This window comes from Oryzias latipes, chromosome 3 (assembly GCF_053564925.1).
Source record: "Oryzias latipes strain Hd-rR chromosome 3, Olatipes_Hd-rR_3.1".
NCBI classification, from domain to species: Eukaryota; Metazoa; Chordata; class Actinopteri; order Beloniformes; family Adrianichthyidae; genus Oryzias; species Oryzias latipes.
Window position 1 is genome coordinate 7,947,642 of NC_136239.1, and position 22,975 is coordinate 7,970,616.

Here is a 22,975-nt window from a genome sequence, read left to right on the forward strand (position 1 = left end):
ATACCGGCCTTTTGGTTATCCCAAAAGTTAGAACAAAAACGTACGGCGAGGCCTCATTCAGTTTTTACGGACCTCACCTGTGGAACAGCCTCCCAGAGAGCCTCAGGGCTGCAGAGACTGTTCATGTTTTTAAAGGAAGGCTTAAGACCTACCTTTTTAATTTAGCTTTTAGTTGAATTTTAGGATTTTTAATTTTTTATTTATTTATTTATTTATTTGTTTATTTATTTATTTTTTATTATTAGTATTATTTTTTCTAATTTATTATTATTATTATTTTTAAATATTTTAATTAATTTATTTTTCTTTTAAATAGTTTTAGATGTGTATGTAAATACATTTATTTATTTATTCTATTAATTTTTAAGACGCTCTTACTATTTCATATGCCAATTAGGGTTTATGTAATTATTTGTTTTTTGTCCATGTTTTATATATATTTTAATTTTATTCCTTTTACATTTTATTACACTCCAGTGTTTTCCTCTGAGGGATCCTCCACATCGGTGACTGACCCTTCTCAGTGAGCGGGGTCGCTGCAGTGGGATCTCCTGGGTCTGACTCTTTTGATCGGATCTGGGGGGTTCTGTGGTAGTGTTCTCCGTGAACTTGGGTTGGGGGGTCGCTGGTGTGGACATGTCCCCAAACTATCGTTTTCCCACCTCAGGACAAAGCCAGGTCTCTACACTCTATCATTCTATCACTTTTTTATGTATGTATTTATTTATTTATTTATTGATGTGTGTGTGTGTGGGTGTGTGTGTGTTTTTTGCGGGGGGGGGGGGGGGGGGGGTTGTCGCACGGTTTGTCTTGTCATCTTGTTTTTAAATTTTATTGTATTTTATGCACAGCACTTTGAGTGACATCTGTTGTCGAAAAAGTGCTATATAAATAAAGGTTGATTTGATTTGATTTGATATTGTTTGAAGTTTTATCTTTTCTGCGCGTGAAAATTCAGTTTTGTCTAGTTTGGCCTCTGTGTGTCGCTGAACAACACTGTAAAGTTTAGAATGAAACTGTTTTTTCTGTTGTGTGTTGAACTCATTGACGGAATATGAGAAGTGGACTGAGTGAGTGTGATGTCATCCACAGAAAATGAATGACAGTCTGTATTTTTTGTGCGGTAGGAACATCGCTATGTTGAAACCAGAAATGATCAGTATCAGTAAGTAGTGATTGGTCGACGTCTGTCTGAGACAACGTTTCTATGGCAACCACTCTTTCAACAAAGAGAGAACTCGTTGGAAGAACATAACATGTACCACTTGAAAATGGGCTTGGGAAAATCTGTCAATCAAACATTTCAAATTTTGGAAGTAAGATGACTCGATCTTTGAGGCTCCGCCTTTATCTCCTTGTGGGTGCCGCCCATTTCATGACATCATCCTAGAGCCGACCTCTGCAGCGTGTCTGTGTCTCGCCCACAAAAATAAACATCTGAACTTTGGCCAAGATGGATGTGCATATTGTGCATAGAAAATAAATGTTTTGACGAGCGCCCCCAGCTCCATGGAGACAGTGTGAGTGTGTGTGTTAGGCTGGGGGCGGAGCTGGCAGTCCAGACTCTTCCTGTAATGGGTCTTCATTTTCATACTATTGAATTTTAGGACCCGCACATTTTTATGGATTTTAGAGAAATACTCAGAAATGTGTGAATGGATCAAAATACCACTTTGGGGTTGTTTTTTTGTGTGAGGAATTATCAGTATAACACAGTTAAAAACTCAAAAAGTTTATTTTGCATGGTGTCTGCCCTTTAAATCAATGGTCTAAACTCCACCTATCAAATGAATGTAGTGTCAAACTCTGATCTTTAGACACATCTTTGTTTTTGAAAAGGAAAATTGAGCAGGCTAGAGGTGTTGTAGTTCTGAGGAATTACAGAAAATATTCACTTTGAGAGATCTCAGTGTCTTCAAACAGGATCTGGTTGATGTAGATACCACACATTTTTATGCTGAGTGTTTTGTTTTGGTCTTGGCTCTAGAGTGAGTTCTCAAAATTTCATATTCTTTGTGAATCAGAATAAAGAATAGAGGGTGATCCTTAGAACATCTCCATTAGCTCAATGGAAATATGACAGAGGGAGGTGCAATGCCCCCCCACTGCCTGGCCTGGCAAATTGTGCTCTGCAGGGTTGGCCTGTGTGCGTCATGCCATTGTAGGCATCTCTTTGGTGACTCAGCAGGTCAAGGCAGCAGGGATGCTGCATGTGCAGCCAATGTTTACTTTTTCATGGTTGTGTGGAGAAAAAGACCCTTCTGTTGGACAAATTGAACTATATTCTGAGGCTCTGAAAAATAACTGGTGTATATCAAACAAATGTGTGCTGCTTACTGCACAGCCTGGGGAGTTGAGAAAGCACGAGTTTAGCTTGTTTACACTTGTAAATGTTTGTCTGCAAAGGAAAAGCTGCAACAAACCTCCTTCTTGAGATAAAAGAAGACTTTCATTCCTTACATCCACTCAAAACATCAGGTTTCATCTTCAGCTCTGTTGCTGATCTGCTGCTGTAATCTGCAGCTTCTGGTGATTAGGAGTAAAATCTTTACAGATTTAGGCTGAAATCTCAGACCTGCAGTGTAAATGTAAAGTAAATGTAAAGTTTGAAGCAATATGCCTCCATAAACATAGATATGGTGAGTGTCAAACTTTTTCTGACATATGTATGATGAGGTGTTATTTTGTTTTTCTAAAAAGATCTTTAATCCAACAAAGGGAGGTGCTGGAATGTGACCGACGTCTATACAGGGGCGTAGTAAAAACTTTATAATCCATGCAATTTGTTGGTTAATGTTGTAATTCCAGCTACAGTGGTCCCTCGCTATGTCACGATTAACCTTTTCTTCTCGCTATTTTGCAGATTTTTAACCAGTATTTTGGATTCTGCGTTCCGGTTGACCCTGTCGATCAGTCTCCGCCTTGCCGTGTCTCCTGTACAGACTGTGTTCAGTTTGCCAAATTAACTTTAAATCTTTGATCGAGATCAGAACTTCGTTTTTATTTTTTTTATTTTTGCATGAAGGTTTGAACTGTAAGAGTTTAAACAAGAGAGAAATGAGTGAAAATGTTCATGCCTGTCTGAGAAAATATTTAAATTGTGTAGTGAAGAGTTTTACTGCCTGAAAACATCTTTGCGTATTTTACCTTGCACAGGTCTTTGATGGTACCCGGATAAATGAGGGAACAGTGTGCTTAGCCTTTTTGTGACTTTATTTATCTAATGGTTTCATAATTAAAAGTTTCTACTTATGAAGTGTGTAAATCCTTTTATTATGTCCATGAGCGTCAGATTTTAACTTTCTGGCGCAACTTCAAACTTTAGGGTTTTAGCTATCTATATTAAAACACGGTCGTGGAGGTGTCATGCAGAAAATTGTTGGGATGAAAAAAAATTTATGCTCAGGTGGAATGAAGCAGTAACCTGCTGATGCATCTATCTAAACATGCAAAAAAAAAAACATGAATGAAGTGAAAATGAAAAAAAACAACAAATCTTAATCCTATTAGGAATGTCAGCTGGGAGCTTAAAATAGATTTTCATGCTGGGGAAAAAATCAAGTTTAATGTGCTGGGGCAATTTACCCCATTGACCACTGACTGTATATGAGAACTGGACTGGTGCAAGTTATTGAAGTTACAAGCTGACCAATCAGATGCCTAAATAAAATGATTTGTTCAACGTTTGATTGACAAATCTCATGAGCCTGTTTTCAAATGGTAGGGGTAGGGCCTTCTGACAAGCTCACTCCTGGTTGATGTGAATGGTAGCCATAGAAACATTGACTCAGACCAATTTGGACCAATCACTGAAACTGATGTCTGGCTCTAACATGGCAGAATCCACAAAGTCTTTTTTTTTCCATAAAAGAATTGTGATTGGATTGACTATTTTATTGAAGCTGGAAGTGAGTCATTTTCATCAGGTGATTTCACACTCACTCAGTCCAGTTCTGTTATACAGTCGATGGTACAGATCCTTCATAAAGTGTTGAGCTAACTGAGCTAAGACTTACTACCGCAGATCGACTGTCTGAAATAAGAAAGGCTAATGTAAACGAACTGAACATGACTTGAAATGTTGCACTGTCTGCTCATCGCCCTGTTTGTATTGTCTTTTATGAAATAAAAACCAAATTGAGGCAGATTGTGGAATCTCTGGATGATGAGTGCTGAGTGTCACGAGGAGACTTAGTCCAGCTGGAAAAAGTCGATTTTCCACTCCCCAACGCTAGGAAAGCCCCAACACTTTTTCCAGAAACCGGGTTTCCATAACATATAAGAAATCTGACTGCAACCTAATGACTCAGAGCGTTGTTCAAACATCACTGTTTATTTTCCTCTTCAGCTCAAATAAGTAGATATTTGACCGTTTCAAGCAATCCTAATGACTTTTTTTCTTCAAAGATCTGAAAGTCATCTCATGCGATTGTGGTGCTGTTCTTTGCTCTTGCAAACTCTCCACCCATTTGACCTCTTCTGTGCTCTTTAGCTCTGTGAACACCTCCCATTTTTGCTTCATATCCTTGGTTTTGTCAAGCGGCGAAACGACTTCAAAGGAACCTCTGGAAACCTGCACAAAAGCAGCCGATGATTGTGCTTCCTGTTCTTGACAGACAGCTGAAGACGTTAATTGAAGGGATGGAGGGGATTCCTACTTTGTGTAACTCAAGGCTGTTTTTCACCAGAACATTTAGGAATGTAACCCGCTGACTTTAAAGGCTCTGCTTTTAATGTGTGGTCTAGCACTCATAAAATTGTTTGCGTTTCAGCTTTGTGTGACGACTAACGCACGGATATGCACACGTGCCGGCTTGCCTTTGTAGTGCGCACACCTGTTGAGGGCCGTCAGAGGAGCAGTGATTCATAGGGGGGCAACAAGCCCCAGGTTTATTTACAGTGCAAACGGAGAATCGAGGATTCACAGTGGGACTGAAATGCTGTGAATCCATCCAGGATTAGCAGATGTTCCTGGTTTTGACCATTGGAACAGATTACACAGTTGTCACCAAATTGCTGGATGAAAGCAGGTTGTGTCTTTATCGTTCAGCGGGGTTTCCCTGAGTCAAGCCACTTTGCATCTTTTGCCTCTGCTCCAGCTCACCTTATCTGGATGATACTATTGTTGTCATCAGGCTTTAGTGAAATAAAGGACAGAGTCAAAGGCCATGCCAGAATTCCCTCACTATTCCCTAACCCCCACCTGCACTCCTCCTTCAATCCAGAGCTCTAGCTTGTGTTTCCATGGCATTCCGACACATTCTCTGTACTTTATTTTAATGGTAAATATGTTGTCAAACATTTTCAAAGACTATTTATGAATCCACTGTGTTCTGATAAATACATTTTTAATAAGAAATTGTTTGAATGCAATGCATTGTGGTCTATATTCAGCAATCGATGTACACTCATTTTTTGCAGAGTTTACTAGGAGATATTTAAGGTCCCAAATGTTGGAATCATAGATTCAGACGCCCCGCAAGGATGGCAAGCGCCCTATAGTACACTAAATAGTGAGTAGTGAAGGAATTTGGACTCAATGGCAGTACTGGAGCTCTAAGCATCTATAGGGGGTCATGTTTCAGGACCACCTTAAACCCTCTGTACAGTTACCTATTATGACATCACAGTAACGTCAAAGAACAAAGCAATCAGATTTAGATTTGGGCAAAGATTATTCGAATGATCAAAAAGAATCAAAATATTTTTTAAGTTTGTATAAAATCTAGAAGGTAAATTAAGATAATTAAATCAGAAAATGTTGGCAATCATCATATACTTCATTAATCAATATATTTTATTATAAAAATATCCCTTTATATTAAGTACAATACAGTAGATGTACCATTATAATGTGTAAAAACAAGTGGTTTATAATACACCGATGTTTTAGATATGTACTACTTTAATCAAATTACGGTAGTAGAGAAACTTCTTAATATATTTCATATGATATTTAACATAATATGTCACATATTTATTTAATTCAACTCTTCCTTTTTGTTTTTCCCAACCCTATAGACAATGCACAACAAAGGCTCTTTTCTGTTGTGGTGGCCTGAGACCTTCAATCCACTTTTTTGTTCCTTTTTCATTTATGTTCCAATCCGTTTTGTCCCTTTCGGGGTCACAGGGCTGCCGGAGCCTATCCCGGCCACCCGTGGGCGAAGGCGGGGGGCATTCTGGACAGGTCGCCAGTCTGTCGCAGGGCCACAATCACACACCCATTCACACTTACATTCACAGCTAGGGACAATTTAGAGTAACCAGCAAACATATGAAGCATGTTTTTGGACGATGGGAGGAAGCCCGAGTCCCCGGAGAAAACCCACGCATGTACAGGAGAACACGCAAACTCCACACAGAAAGGTTCCCCACTGGTGTTCTGTTTCAGGTCCCCCAGCCAGGGCTTGAACCACTGTGCCACTGTGCAGCCCTTTTTTTGCCCCTCTGCTCTAAAATATTATTGATAAAGAAATGTCCTCCCTGCAACTTTTCCCCTCAACCTTTGCGTGCCCCCCTCTTGATCTCCACAGAAACAGAAACTCACTTCTCTTGATGAGACGCTGAAGGAGGGAAGGTTCGGTCACTAATTATGAAGGAAGCTATTCAAATTATTCAGATGCTTGCTTTGCCCCCTCCTCTTATCCCCCTCCCCAGGCAGTGAAGGGTCTTTTCTGTCCCTAGAGAGTGATGTCAGCACGGCCCATTGAAAACAGCCGCCGTGTGCTCTGAGATGAATGCCCTGGCTGAGCACAATGGCCCCAATTTGAATGCCACGCGGATGTATGCCAGATCCGAGCCCCAACAAAAGAAAGAGGGCCACTCTGTTCCCATTCAACTGCGCTGTTAGTTTATTAGCTGTAAATTTGCTACAACTATTTATGTCTTTTGTAGTTTTCGAGTGTTTGTGGAGTTTGAACTGCGTGAACGATCTGCTGGCCGGGTTCCGGACTGGACTGCTACTGAAAAGCATGCTTGTGTTTGGTCGCAGATCTACACGGACTGGGCCAACCACTACCTCGCCAAGTCGGGACACAAGCGTCTCATCAAGGACCTCCAAACGGACGTGACTGATGGAGTTCTGCTGGCTGATATCATACAAGTTGTAGGTGAGAAAACTTGGGATTTCTCCAAAATAAAAAGAGTTCTGGCTGTGAACATGGGAAAATAAAACATTTGTATTTTCACATGTGGGATTGAAATGTACAACTTTGTTGCTGTTACAGGATTACACTTTGTATTTTATCAGGAGTTTGATGTCTTTCTCAGGAAAAAACAAGATCAAAGAAAGACTTAAAACATTTCTGTCTATGACTTGTTTCTCCCTCTCAGCTGTTTCTGAACCCATGATCACAGCTCCTGGTGTTCTGCTTTCTCTGAACATGCTTTTCATCCACCCACATCCAAGTGCTGCTTCCTTAAGGCGGAAAACAGTTTTAAGCTCCTCATTAAGATGTTGACAGTCAAAGTTGGGTGCACTTCTGTGTTTCTGACCTTCGCCCCGCTCTGTGTCACCATCGTCATCCTCATCGTGAGCCCTGTCATTTAGCCTGGCCGTCCCCAGTCTGTCACTGCGTCTGCTGGCCGGCACGCCAGCTGACGGCTGACTCAGTGTGTCAATGGTGGAGTCTGTCTGGCCTCAGCTCTTCCTCCGTCTGAGTCAGGTTTAACAGTGATGAGCGTTTCCTCTGTTCTCATGCTGGAGCGTGCATGTGAGACTCTCTTTAGAGTCATGATCATGTGACAATTCGTACTACTTTTTCTGTTTATGACACAGGTTTTTTTGGCTCATACTTTGAAAAATATATGCAAACGCGTTTGACCACCGAGGGTGGAGCAGAAAGCTCAATGCAAACTCTGGTGTGTTTACCCATTGCAGCGGGTGTTTATGATGTAGACAACAAAGTTTTTCAAATTAAGTGTGAAAAGGATATTAGCTTTGCAATGTTTGATGTAAATGCAACAGAAGAGAAAATAAGAGAGAGTAATTGTGATTACCCTTGGAAGACTTTTTGTGGAAGTTTTAAATAGTTTGGGGGAGTTTTGCATGTTTTAGTCATTTTTCATATTATTTGGAATTTGTTGTTTTTATTTATACATTTTCTGTATGTCTTTACACTTTTGATCTTTGTAAATAATTGATCTCAATTTGTGATTTTTGCAGTTAAAGTAAGACTACATTTATTTCTCTGAATTTAGTTTTTTGCACAGTTCCAGGTTTATTTTGGAATTTCGTCATCTGATCAATAAAATTCCCTTAAAAATCGAAGATGTGGTTGTACTAAAAAGATGGATATGAAGCATTGTCACAAAAACAGTTTTAAAGGTAATTTCAGAAAAATTGGGAAATTTGTATTTCTGAGAATTTCTTTATTCCAATTGTTGTGAATCAGCAGCAGACGAAAAACATCCAGTTTGAAAAAGAAACTATTACTTATGTAGAAATACGCTGTGTGAACCACAGTGTCCCTGCTCCGCTCCATTCTGATGCATCCACTTCCAGACAAACAGATCCATGAACGTCTTGGTTTTCCGTGTCTGAACTGGAATCTGGATCTAAACTGTACAGCTGGATAGTTCCAATAATGCTTGCCTTTTGTTTTGCTCTGCTAATGTTAGCTTGGGGCCGTGAGGGGGTGTAAGCTAGCGGGAGAGCATGTAAACAGAGAGCTCTCAGTTGTGGGTAACGGGAAGGAGGGCGGGGATGCTCCACACCTGTGGTCCCCACCACAAATCAGAAGCAAATTTTTAACAAATTCTTTCTAATGAAGTATGCAGATTATTCGATTTGGGCGAAAATTGCATATTCATAATTAAAAGACCCCTGGGACTGCTTTGACTATAGATCAAATGATGATTGGAGTGGATTTTTAAAATAAAATCCAAAGAATGACTAAGACTATGTGACACAGCAGTGACTATTTTATCAAATCCATCTGACATATTTAACTGGAAAATACCTTTTCCTAATGTTTTGGCATCTGATTTAAAGGACAAAACAATAACTGGACTTTTTGGATATGTAATCGGAGCATTTGGAGCCGGTGAGCTGCAGAGGTCATGAAGCAGCTCTGCATCTCACCGTCTGCGCTGTCAGCTGTGATCTGCATGTCGGGCCTCAGCTGTTGTGGGCCGGGCCTGGGCGAGACGAAGACGGATCCCTGACACACAAACACACGCCCGAGGCCCCTTTAAAAAAACAGCAGCACAACATTGCTGGTCCACCCCCCCCAGTGGCACCATCCCCATTTGCTTGGGACCCAGATAGTGTTTCAAGTCTCAGCTGGACGGGGGAGGAGTGGGAGCTAAGGCACCGGCACGAGCACCTCACCGCTGCCTCACACCCAGACAGGAACGCCACTGTCCCAGTTCACTCAAATTCTAAAATATGGATTATGTTGAGTAAATTTCACTTAAAAAAGAGATTTTTTCGTCACCAATCCTCTTTGTTTTTGTTTCTCCCTCCTGTCTCTTTTTTCAGCTAATGAGAAGATTGACGACATCAATGGCTGTCCCAAGAGCCGCTCTCAGATGGTGAGTGACCCTTTAGGTTCTTCTGCTTACAAAGTAGTGCTGTCCTTTGATTCAGCCTCTCGCTGCTCCCCTGTGGAAGCTGTGGTGTGAAGCCACTTTAAATAAATGTCAGTCTATCTATATTTACTTTTATGGTCCAGCAGGCCACCGGCTGTGAAACCTCTTGGCTCAGACTTCTGGTTGTTGGCGCTCACTTGAAATCATCAGAGGTTTGGGGTTTTTTTGGGGCCACTTTTGCTCTATCATGTTACACTTATCTAAGACGACAGCATTTACCGCATTCTTAAAGCAGAGAGCTTTACTGAAGGGCAAAAATAAATAGTTGAGAAGGGTTAGAATACCATTTCTGTTGTGGGAATTTAGCAAGTGGATAAATATTTTCCATAACCTTTTATGTAACGATCTCTTGTCTTCTCAGTATTTATGTTTTCTATGTGAACTGAACTTAGAAATCCCAAAGCAGAGCTGCCCTCCCGTGCATGTGAGGGGTGGTAAATTGGGGCAGTGTGCCAGCTGAGGAGGTTTTTTTTCTGGCCAGCAGCCAGATGACTGAAGCTCCTGAAAGTATCAGCGGAAGAACAAGAGATACAAACCCGAATTTAACATACCAAGGAGGTGGACGGCACAGCTGATCCCTGAACGCCTCATTCCTAACACACCCACCACAGGGCTGCGTTCAGATTATCGTTTCAGATTGATGAATAGACGACTTTTTGCTGGGCTTGGTTTCTCTCACCTGGTGGACATTAGTCAAGAACTTTTTGAAATGTAGGTTTGGTGAAAACAAACCAACCAGTTAAACTTTAACAATTTAAATACAAACAAGCTTTACATTTTTCATTAAACATAAAAACATCTTAAATAATTGAATAATTAAGTTCTCTGTTATTAAATGTTGGGGGCAAAAATAACAAAACAAAGAAAACAAAGTTTTATATTTAAATTGAATATTTAAATAATAATAATAAAAAAATATATATTATTTTTTATTTCACCAATTTCCAAATTATTTACGACTAGTCATTTGTTAATTAATCTATGAAAATCCTCCCCAAAAGTCTTACTTTTAAATGGTTGATTTTATTTTTAATTTTTTTAAATAAACATGTGGGTACTCTTTATGTTAGTTTGGTTCTTTCCATTAGCCGGGCTGAGCTTTCTGTTTGCCTGTAATCTGGAGGTTTTTGGTTTCGGTGGTCTTGGTTTTGAGGCTTCTGTCATTGGCATCAGCTTCCCTGACATTTGGCCTTGATCTCCAAAAACAGCAACTTTTTGGGGGGGAAAAAGAAAGAAAATCTGCAGATTTCCTGCAATGTGTACATTTTTTTCTGTCATACACAGAGCTGGCTCTTGTTCTGATGGGAGCTGCAGCTGTGTTTGGTAATTATAGAATCCATACAGCAAGTTTCCGATGGCGGCACACGTGCATATCGCCAGTCAACGTCTGTTTGTCTGTTCACAAGCCTGGAAGTTACGGTGGCCTTGAAGTTCTAAACACGCAATGCAAAAATATATTAACGATCACAACAATTAAAACAAGTAGAACAAATGATAAAAAAACATCAACATTACATCTGAAAAATCTAAACTAAATTCCAAAACCAAAATGTGAAAAGACAACATTTTGGAAACAAAAGTACCAAATTTACAAATATTGTAAATAAGCTAACATGGCTATCGCTCCTATCGTGGCTAGCGTGTTCCAAAAAATAATAATAATTCTACATGACATGCTCAACTTTGGGACATCTTGTGGCGCCCGCTGTGCAGTTGTTGGTCACATGACTCAGTTTTGCGAATTATTTCAATTTCGAAACGCCTAAACAACCACCTCCTCCTCCAAGCGCTTGTTCTCGATGAATGCCAGTTTGTTTTTGTTTTTTCAATTTTTGCGTTTCCATCAGGCAAATTTGTTTTCACAAACACAATTTGCACAATTTCATAGTCAATGGAAACATACAATACCTCAGTTTTCCAGTTTCTTATGTTGTTTCTTATTTTTAACATTTCATGTAGATTTTTCTGGAAATTACTTTTGTTTTTCCGAAAAGTTTCCTTTTTTTGTTTCATTTGTTTTAGGGAATTACCTATTGGTTTTCTAGAAATTTTCTTTTGATGTCTAAAGTGTTATGCAGTTTTTAAAAAAATTCTTTATTTTGCTTTTTAAATTATCGTTGGGATCTTTAATACGTTTGTGCGTTAAGTGATTTGTTGATGTGATTTGTACTCCCGCAAAATGTTTCCAAACGGTCACAGCATAGAAAATAGTTTTGGATGATTTTAAATAATCATCTTAATATTATTTTTAAAAATAATGAATGAACTGTCTTTGAATGTGTTTTGCAGCATCCCATGTTTTTTCTAATGTGGTGTTTATGAAGAAAGGCTTCATTTTTCCATAAGAAGCTGCTGTTAATTGTGTGGTTGTTGTGGGCGGCTCCGCCTTAAAGCCGCTGAAGCTGCGCTGAGGGCAGGTGCAGCCTCCGTCATTATGCAAATGTTTGCTCTGTGTGTTGGAGTGTTGTGAGTCAGACACACGCTGCGATCCATTGAGTTTCTTTGACAGCTAAGTGAAAGACGTATTAGAATCCACTTTTACATCGGTCAGTTTCATTGCTTTGAAACTTTTAGGGCTCCCAAAGCAGCTGCTTGTTACCGTTTCACCCGACATTTATCTGCAGATCAACAAAAGCTCAAATAAGCTCCAGAAAAGGGATAAACTGAAGCACTTGCACCTCACACTGTTTATTGGCACTTTAGCCCAAGCAAACATGAGCAGCCATTTTTACAACTGTCACATTCTTGTTAGAAAGGCCCCCCCATCATCTTTGCCACCCACTCAGACTGCAGTGTGTTTGTCTGAGTCCAGAGGGAGAGTCGTGAAGTCACACGGAGGTGCTGGAGCCACACAGGCGGCCGTGCACACAGCGGAAAACTGAAACACTGCAGCAGCTGGAACACTTTGGAAGTTTTTCTGTAGCATAGTTAAAAATAAAAGTCAATACCAGAAATGCTTTTTCATACTCAAAATGAAGCTGCATTTGTTGACTTAAGGCGGGATGATGAAGAAGAAATAGAAAAAGCGGTTTTGCTGATTGCTTTTTCATTTTAATTTTGAGTCAACAAATGCAGCTTCATTTTGAAAATAAAAAAGCATTTCTGGTATTGACTTTTATTGTTAATTATGCTACAGAACATTTCCATAGAAAACCACAAGTTGGAGTTGGATTTGAAAACTTTTGAAACTAGAGTACAGCCATTTAAAAGTTTACGTCTTTTTAACTTTTTGTTACTGTGCACAGAAGCAAACTAAAGTCATGTTCATCACATTGACAATGCAGCCTTTAAAACAAACTTGTTTCAAAACGGATAAGGACTAAGAATCCGCTTTCATAACCTTATTCTTTTTCTTTCCTTTTGTTTCTCAGAGCACAAAACTACAAACTACAGAGGATCAGAAAAATGTTCACAGTGCTTCACTACTTCCACCGTTTCACATATGCTGGTGCCTTTTTAAATGTGTTATCATAGCCTTATTCCAAAATGGATCAAATTCAGTAATGTCCTCAACATTCGTCACACAACACGCCATAGACAATTTGAAATACGCTTTTAAGAAGTTGTTGCAAAAATAAAGAAGAACCTGAGAAACACGCAAGTCTTCACAGCCTTCGCTGTAAAGCTCTATATTAAGATCATTTTTCCAATTACACTAAGGTTACGTATGAAAGAAAGAAATAATAAATCAATATTATTACTTTAATTTTGTTATTTTTTTTAGGCCAGGGAGAGTGGTATAAATAAGCTAAACTTCATGATTAGTGATCTATATTTTCAATTCAGTGGTAAATTTGACCTCTTATAACCTATTTTTGTTCCATAGATATAGAGCAGAAAAGTTTCCTTTTTATAAATTTCTCCAGGTCTGAAACTTTGTAAGAAAAACACAGAAGACCCTCAATAAACCACAATGTTCAATTTTAGAAACATTCCTGGTGAGAGACAGTTCCAAAAAAGGGGCCATTTCTGAGTTTTTTAATATGTTTTGGTCTAATTTAAATGAAAGTTCATAATACAAAGTAAATGCTTGGAAAGAAGATCTAACAAAACAAATTACAAATGAGGAATGGGAGGGTGCTTGTGCTGCAGCTCCAAAGGTGTCAATTAACTCGAGACTAAAATTAACACATTACAAAGGGTTAATGTGTACATATATATCACCAGCGGATTTAAATATGTATAACAAAAATATACCAGATATTTGCCCCAAATGTACGGAAATGAAAGGAGAATACTTCCACTGTACTTGGGAATGTAAATGTATACAAACATTTTGGGAAGAAGTGAAAGTTATAATAGAGAAAATTAGTTTAAAGCAGATCCCACTAGAGCCAAAGTTTTTTTATTAGGTATATTTCTAAAAATACATAACTGCAACAAAGGTGAGAGGGCGTTTATAAATCTCAGCTTGATTCATGCAAAAATCTGTGTTGCCAAATGCTGGAAAAACATAGTCCAAGCATAAACCAATGGTTCCAACAAATGCTGTCAGGGGTCCCTTTAGAAAGAATTCCATATAGTTTAAAATACAAAGTAGAAGAATTTGAAAATATATGGCAACCTAAGCTGTGTGAACTGAGTTATGTCCTCTAATTTACTTACAACACTTTTATGTTTTCACTTTGTAATATCAACTACCCCCCGCTCTAACCCCTTATCCCCCATCTCTGACATCCCACTCTGTTTCTTTCTCCCCTCTTTTGTTTCGTTTGTCCGTTCCAACAAGGAAGTCAAAGTCAAAGTAACGTTATTGTCAATCTCTACAATGTTTCCACATACATAGAAATTGAAAATTCCGTTTTTCTTCAACTCTAGTCTAAACGGGGAAACAACTTCAAATTACACAATAAAACAAATAAACAAACTATAAATAATAGAAAAAAAATAACGTGACTGTAAAAATGAGAAAAAAATGAAGTGACTGTAGTTTAGCTCCTGGAGGACTGGTGGAGGTCCAGTTAGTGCTGATTAGGTAGATGCTGTGTGTATGTCAGGGTTCAGCAGAGCAGGGGGGCAACGGGGCAACAAGAGGGGAGTGGAGGCAGGGCCGGGAGAGAGTTCAGTTTCCTGACAGCCTGGTGGAGAAAGCTGTCTTTGAGTCTGCTGGTCCTGGCCTGAGGACTGCGTAGTCTCCTCCCGGATGGCAGCAGACTGAAGGAGCTGTGGGAGGGATGGGTGGGGTCATCTGCAATGCAGAGGGCTTTTCGGGTGAGGCGGGTGTTGTAGATGTCCTGGAGGGAGGAAGGCGGGCACCGATGATCCTCTTAGCTGCCCTCATGATGCATTGGAGCGCCATACCCCACCGTGATGCAGCTGGTGAGGATGCTCTAGTTGTAGAAGGTGTGCATGATAGGGGGGGGGGGCTTTGCCTTTTCTTCAGTTTGCTGAGAAAGTGGAGATGCTTCAGAAGGAGATTATTGTCTTTGCACCAACCAGCCAGGTGGCTCACATCACTCCTGTAGTTTGTCTCATCACCGTTGCTGATGAGACCCACCACTGTAGTGTCGTCTGCAAACTTGATGTAAATGCTAGAGCTGTGCGTTGGTGCACATACAAATATAATTTTCAAAAATAAAGCTTAGCCTCAAATACAAAAGGGGTTTATACAAATATACACTCAGTCCGTCTGTAGATCAATAAACCCCCCCGGGGGGCGGGGCTGTTGTTCAAACAGTAAAATTAATTAAATCTGCGAAAGAGCGCCCCGACTATCTTGTCAACATGCTGCTATGATGACCGTAATTTGCGTGGGAAAAAACAACTCGCTGCTGCATAGGATGTGAACAGGTGAACAGGTAGAGAGGCGGGGGAGGGGCTTTGGCCTCAAACTCTGTCAGATTTCAGATGTCTGACACAGGAGTCAGATTAAGACTCAGCTTTCACTACGGGAGTTAAAGCAGAGACTTTCTGTAGGATGATTTTATGAAGTCAAACATTTATTTAATTTGTTTTATCTTTACATCATGACAGCAATAAGTCAAAACATTGCTGTTTATTTTTCTTTAAATAACTTCTTTCTGCATGTATTTTACTTTTCAAGTTGGAAAAATGTATAAAGTAAAATGTCTTGCTGAAAAAACATTCTTGCATAATGAGGAAATAAAACACTTTATGTTATTAATTTGTCATTTATTTATTTTTCGTTCTCAAAAAGTATCGATAAGATGTTAAAATACCGATAAGATAATCTATAAGCAGTATCAATAAGAGTAGTATTACTGTTAAAACCTTAACGATACCCATACATACAACACTTGTCTGTATTTTCCATATACATATATTTTTCCGGTTGTTTACTTGGTGATAGTAACGTATAAATAAAGACAGCAGGTAATGCAGGCTGGAAAACAGCTGCACCTTTTCAGAAACAAATAATAGATAATTTGTTTATGAAAGTATTGAGGATTTTGGAGGATTTTTACTTTGGGTGTTGCACAAAATTTGGAAGTTTTTAGCAAGCAGGTCCTGTGGCACCCTTCATACCACGTAGTGCCCATGAAATAGCCCTCAGTCTCAGAAAGGTTGGTGACCCCTGGTCTAAGTAGAGACACTCTTGTTCTTGGGGTGGGGTGTGTTTGTGTGTGTGGGGGGGGGGTGTTAATTAAAGTTGCAATTTTTTAATTGCTGAATCGAGGGGAATGTAAAATCCGTTTCTGTTTTTTTTTCTTGCATTAAAAATTTAATAAAAAGAATGTTAGTGATTAAACGGAAATCTGGGCCTGCCTAAATGTGGTTTTAGGGTAAAGTGAAGATATTCAGTTACTCCTGTTTTGAATAGAAATTAAAAGATCTTTTTTTATGACATTCAGCTGGTTTTTCCGCTGTTGAGCTTTCCAGAACATTAATGTTTCAGTATTTCAACATGCTGCTTACCAGCTGATAAGGTAATAAAATGTCCCTCTGAGTCAGCTGAACAGAACTGGTGTGGTCACATGTGGACTGAAAAGAAGAAAACAGTTGGATGATGTTGCCTACAACAACGGAATAAGAAAAAACAAACCTATTTATAGCAGCATCTTTTACATAAATAAAGAAAGGGGGCTTGCAAGAACACAATTTGAAATCTTGATGCAAATGAAGCAACTTCTCTGCAGCAGAAAAAAATAGCCATAAAAGTGTTAGTTTATGTTTTTCTTTTCCTACCATCCAAAATCTTTATTTTTGTAAATCTCAACTGATTTGCAAGCTTGGCATTAAGATTGCTTAAAAACATGCTGGTTGGATGTCATATGCAGGTTTCATAATTGGCACTTGCAAAAGAGAGGCGGCATCAGCTCCAGCAGAGAGAGGGATTCCCCTAAACTTGTTTCCAATTTTCCTGCTTAGATGATGCTCGAGTTGGTCATCTGCTGCAATCACAGTTAGTCAATTCCCTGCAGTTTAATAAAGTGGACTCCATAGTAGGGTTGTGCCGATGGACGATATCATCGTCCATCGTGATGGGTGACTGACATCCCGATGGAGAGACCACCATCGTGATGCCACGCCCCCGCCACGTTGCGCGTCGACACCATAAGCCGCGGTTACATGTACAAAATATCTTGATGGGATCAATGGTCGGATTAGAATCCAACCGTGTACATGGGCCCAGAAAAATGTTTTCAGAATATAAAAACCTTCACTAAGGTCACACTTTCCGTCAGAATAAATCATTCGCACATGCGCAGTAGGGTTTGAAAAACGGAAGGATATAAATTCCGCCGAGCGGCTTTTTTTTTCAAACTTTATTGAATGTAACAATTCAATACAAAACATTGTTAAACAGCGCCGAGCGGCTATATACATTGACATGTCAGTTCGGTAAAATACGAGATGATCTTTTAAACGTGCTTTTAATAATGTTACGGTTATTATGAAACACCTGTTCGCTCATCATTTGAATTTTAATCCGTGTGGTCAGTGCTTTTTCTGAACGAAGCCAGGATTAGCAGTATGCTAACACGGGCTAACAACATTAGCTTTGGGTGGTGCTGCTTGCTGGCTGCACGTAAACATGTGTGTCTGACCAATGTCAACTTTTAGAGAAATGTTGACATCGACTGGTTGCCGTAAATTTGTAACCTTCTCTTAACCTTCTCTTAGACGCTGCCATCGTGCAGCGTCTAAAAATGCAACTGCTGCCTCCCGATTACACCTGCTGAATTTACTGAAAAACTTGCATTTAGGTCGCTGGAAGGTGGCAATTTGATCTACTAATGATAAATGACTGCATTTTATCACTATAGTAACAGCTGATTAGTAAAATTATCTGAGCACAAAAAAAACTGAAAGACAGTATCAGCATGTCATTTTTTTTTAATTAAAACTGTGATATGAGCAACGCCTGATTTTTGATAGGAACGTTTCAGTCACTGCAACTTTATCTTTAAAGGAAACAACAATGTTTTGGTCTAGAACAAACCAAAATTAGTCATTTTCTGTCTGCAAGGCGTAAAAATTCTGTCGCATTTCTTTACAAATAACACTGACGTCAGTATCAGTTTGTAAACGCTTTTAGCTTGTAAGTCCTGTTAGCTCAGACACACTCAATGCCTCTGCTCTCTCTCTTTTCCTTCCTCGCTCTTTCTCTCTCTTTTTTTCCGCACACACACTTACAACCCTGTGATATTAGGGAGTTGGTTCAGAGGGCTGCTGCTGTGACAGCGGCACGCTGGACTGATGGAAAGCCGGACAGGGCCAGAACTCTCTGGTGGGTATCGGAGGAGGCGGCTTTAAAGAGCTGACATTGTTGAGAGGTACTTTGACTGTTTGAATGGTGAACTCTCCTTTTTTATTCGAGTTTCTTTATGTGTGGAGTTACAGCTGTGGTCCTGCAGGTTTACTTTTACTTGAGTCGACAGTCTTGCTGTCATTTCAGTCATGTTAATGCAGTAACATGACAAGTCAAAGTACTCTACAGGTTGACTAATTAAAAAAAAAGGTCATTATTTTCTTTCTATTTTTCTGTCTTATCACACTTTTCACACATATTGACATCCATCCTTTTTCCTGGAATTGCATGCAGAGTTTTAGACGTGAAGGGAGAGATTGAATCATCTTCCTTCTGTGGCTTTTTAAAAAGCAGAAGGTTTCTGTATTTTTACCCCTCCATTAAGCATTACTGGGGTGCACTTCAGCAGGACAAGCCTGCAATTCATGATAGGACATCCCACTGAATCACGCTTTACAAAGAAAACGGCCATTTGAGCTTTACATTTCCTGCAATAAACAGGAGCTGCTGCGTTTGTCTGGTGAGGATGCAGTTTGTATTTCTAGAAGTTTTCTGGTCAGGAACCATGTGGTAGTCAAATCGATCTACATTGGTGCTGCTTCTGTGTTTTCTCCTTTCTCCAACCGGCACATATGTGCAGCCTGCTGACAGCTGTTTCTCAGGTCAGAGGTCATAGAAATGACAGCAGGAACCACGCTGCAGTTTCAGCTCAATGAAGGACTCAGAGCCTCTTGGCCTCTTCACACGCTGAGAAGACTCACATCAGTGGAGTTTGAGGTTGCAGTTAAAGTGCTAACAATGTCAACAGTGAAGGCAATCTGAGAGACAGATCAACCAGCAACGAGCAATTGCAATAAAGATGAAGTTTTCCCATGTTAGCTCTGATTGGAGGCTGGGTGTGTTTCACAAAGTTGTGATCAGATAGTTCCTTCTAGCCATTAGAAAATAAAAGGAGTTTTTTCTGTTAACAGTTAGTGTGGTAAAACGTAATAGTAGCTTTTCCGAAAGCCTTAGTCGCAACTGCCTTTACGTGTGGATATGGGTCGTCTGCAAATGGGCAAAACATCAAAGTCGAAGACCAATCGATGAGCCAGTGAAGCAAAAATGTTTGTCTTACAGGCATGCTGCATGCGGTCATAGTGAACACTGAGTGTAAGGGTAAGAAAGCATGAAGTAGGTAAAACATTGACACCGTACAGATTTTTCATCTTTTCAAACCCCCCACCCCCCCAACCGATAGAGTTGTTCAATTGAGAAGTGTTGCTGATTGTTCGATACTAGGAAATTAGACAATCAGGGCTTAGTTTGTGTGGATGTCCTAAAGGCTTCCTACGGCGATTAGACATCACCTGCGCACCCCGTCCGTGCAGCAGTTGTGTGCAGTCAGTACTTGCACCTTACTAACATGTGGAGTAAGGGCACTGTCTGACAGCATCACCTGTGAGTCAGAAGTGTGTGAAACTTACATTAGTCTAACGTATCAATGCATTTACCACACACACAATTGTGCTTTCAACTTTCATGACCTCCCTTTTGGTGGTTTTACAAGCCTGAAGGGAACTGCAAGACACACCTTCTCTCCCCTTAAGATACAGCAGCTCCTCTCTACAACCCTCCACAGATCCAGACAACCCAAAAACGCACAGCATCCGTACAGATTAACCCCTGTATGGGGTCATTAGACTAAAGCATACTCTTTTAACCCGGAGATGTCGCCAGCAACACCGTAATTATACTGTGCTTCTTTTTACTATAATATTACCTTGCTTTCATTTCCAGTTTATTTACTGTACACTTAATATAGTAAAAAAGGAGATCTTCTGGTTCTCTGACGACAACTTCTTTAGCAGATTTTAGGCCATTTTCACCTTTTTACTTAGTTCATTAGAGTCACTCTTGCAGCTGTTTTTGGCCAAGTTTTTGGCCATATTCACATTGAATGAGTTTATAGATCAATGCAACACCATGCAGAGACAGACATTCCTTTATTTTACACAACTAAACATGCCTGCTTGAATAAAACTAACAGATTTCACAGAGAGTATATACAAACTCAACACACAAAGGTTCCCACTGGGACTTGAACCAAAGACATCTTGCTGTGAGGGGATAGTGCTAACCACTGCCCCACCATGTCAACACACTTTCAATGTAGCTATAATAAAATGGTTAATAAAAACTAAATAATAACGTTTTAACCCTATAAAAGCCATACCATAATTGTTAAAAGTATTGGTACATTCAGAAAAGAGGCATAAGACTATTTTTAATTCTTTCTCCCAATAGCTTTCCAATGTACACGTGTATATGCTTAGCTAGATTTTGTTCACATTTTGATGCCATACTTGGCAGGCTTCTTGGCTACGTACTAGGAGTGTAGGGAAAAATCTATTCGGTGATACTTGTATCAGTTTAAAATGCTTTCAAGACGATATTTATTTAATTATTTATGTTAAATACATTTTACAGCAATTATTTTTCTTAAACTGACTATATTTTCAGAAGTTTATTGTTAGACTTTACAGTGTTTTTTCTGTGGTTTAGCTCATATCTTGCAACAGATATTACAGATATTGACATTTTCTTAGCACGGGTTTTATGTGTCTCAGTGCATGTTCCAACTGGTAATGTGCAAACAGCTTACAGTTAGCAAGATCTCCCAATTAACACTGTTTTTTAGTAGTATATTCTAAGTCTAATTGATGTTCTTTTCAAAACCCTCTAAACATTATTTGAAAAACAAATTCTATTGTTACTGACCAAAGTTGTCTGGCTGAATACAAAATTAGAGAAAACTTTAAAAATATTCTAGCATTCACAAATTCATATCTAAAAACCCGATATATACCAGATATATATATACTCAATTGTAATTACAAAATAAAAGCTTTAATTATTCTGCTATTCAAAATGAACTATATATCTTATAAATAAGGCAACATGTGGATTCAAGGTGAATGATTTTCAAAAGACTTTGACAGACCTTTTACTAGCTTGGGTCTTTGACCGGCATTTGGACACTTTTGGATAAATTCTAAGGACGAACCTGAAAGCAGAAGACATAACAGACTGTAAGACACAGTGTGTCCTACTTAAGCGATATTTTGGAATTTGATTTGATGGGACTGTTTTTATGCCAATGCTTGTACTTTTTAAGACTTCAAGAGGCAAGATTATTTTTTAGCAGATTTTGTTGCAACTATTTGCCAAATCTCATGCTATACTCGAGACAAATTTGCTTTAACAGAGTTGCTCTACTGTGTTTTTAAGTTTGCAAACAATGTGGCATGTAAACTATTTTCTGTTTTATAACTTTTGTAATTTCGAAACAACAGATCCATGAAATATCCTAATAAACAAAGTGAAATTAATCAACCTAGAAAGTAACAAAAGAGGCACCAATTCCAATAAATTTAGTTCAGTGGTTTAGGACTACTGTAACGTTCAGAATGAATGGAAACAAGTCTCTAGAGCATTTAGCTGATGCAGGTGAGCATGATATTCAGTAGGCATATGTATGATCACAAATAGATAAGTTATAATTTTAATTAAATTATCCAATGGGTAACTTTATAAAAATAAAAAAAATAAAACAACCAAAAAAAACCTTTCCACCAAGAGTGATATTGAATCTAAAATACAATGATGTAATTATTAAATAAATAATAATAATAATAATAGTAAAGTATGTGGTATCAGGGGATACATTTGTGCTGTCAGCTTGATTTTTTACTGTGAGTGACAATGTCTGGTTTGTGATTGGCCATATTTTCGTGGGCGTTTTTCTTATTGTATTCTGATTCAGAGTAACTAGGAAATTACAATAGTGACAAAGATGATTCCCACAATTCATTGTTTTTTACTGTGAATTCCCACAATTCATTGGTGTTTACAGTAAAATACCGTAAAACCTTGGTACAATATTTTGCAGTACAAAGGGCAGTAAAATACTGCCCAGTCGACAGAAATCTGTTACAGTGAGGCTGAAAAAGTTTTATCACAGATTTAGAACTCGGATACTGACACGAAAGAAGAAAGTTCAGAGATCGAGGATCTTTCAGAGTCTCAGGGCAATGTAATTGAAACCCTGAAACCAGAGCTGGTCAACTCCAATGAGACAAACTAGCAGCTATTGGGACAAATAGGCTAAAATTCTTCATTTGGTTTACAATTCTGGTCCCTATGTTACTGTAGATGAGCTTCTTGTTGCATTTACTGGGTGGTGTCCTTTCAGACAAAACATACTAGGGGTATGTATTGGTAAGAGTCTGGCGATACGATGCGTCTCACGATATGATATGTATCGCTATCCCATCTCCAGTGTTACTTGTTCACTTCTGGAGCCCACTACGAAGCACCACAGTGCATGTTTTTCTGTGGTACGTGAAGCAACGAGGCACAGAGTTTCGGTTCGTTACTCATCCAAAGCAAAAACAAAGCTGTACATGCGTCATAAAAGCAAAAACTACAAGGCTGACTGAACATTTAGCATTTAACACAAGCTGATTTTTCCGAGGTCTTGTTCTTTTGGTGCGGTGCTCAAAGTTGCTCAGTGTGCTCTGCTGCCATCTAGCAGTCAGGGGTTTAAGTGAGAAACAAGATTCAGACGCTGAAGGATGCTCATAAATAATTAAATAAATATAGTCTTGACAGCATTTTAAACTGATA

General features: G+C 39.1%; 1 protein-coding gene across 4 annotated transcripts in view; it reads left to right on the forward strand.

Moving 5' to 3' along the window:
- nav2a (neuron navigator 2a) overlaps positions 1 to 22,975 on the forward strand; it is a 124,669-nt gene that overhangs the window by 20,168 nt on the left and 81,526 nt on the right. For all 4 annotated transcript variants that reach the window (XM_078944989.1, XM_023952282.2, XM_078944990.1 and 1 more), the window contains exons 2-3: positions 6,995 to 7,112; positions 9,485 to 9,537. In XM_078944989.1, coding sequence (XP_078801115.1) covers positions 6,995 to 7,112; positions 9,485 to 9,537 — 171 coding nt within the window. The remainder of the gene's footprint in view (positions 1 to 6,994; positions 7,113 to 9,484; positions 9,538 to 22,975) is intronic.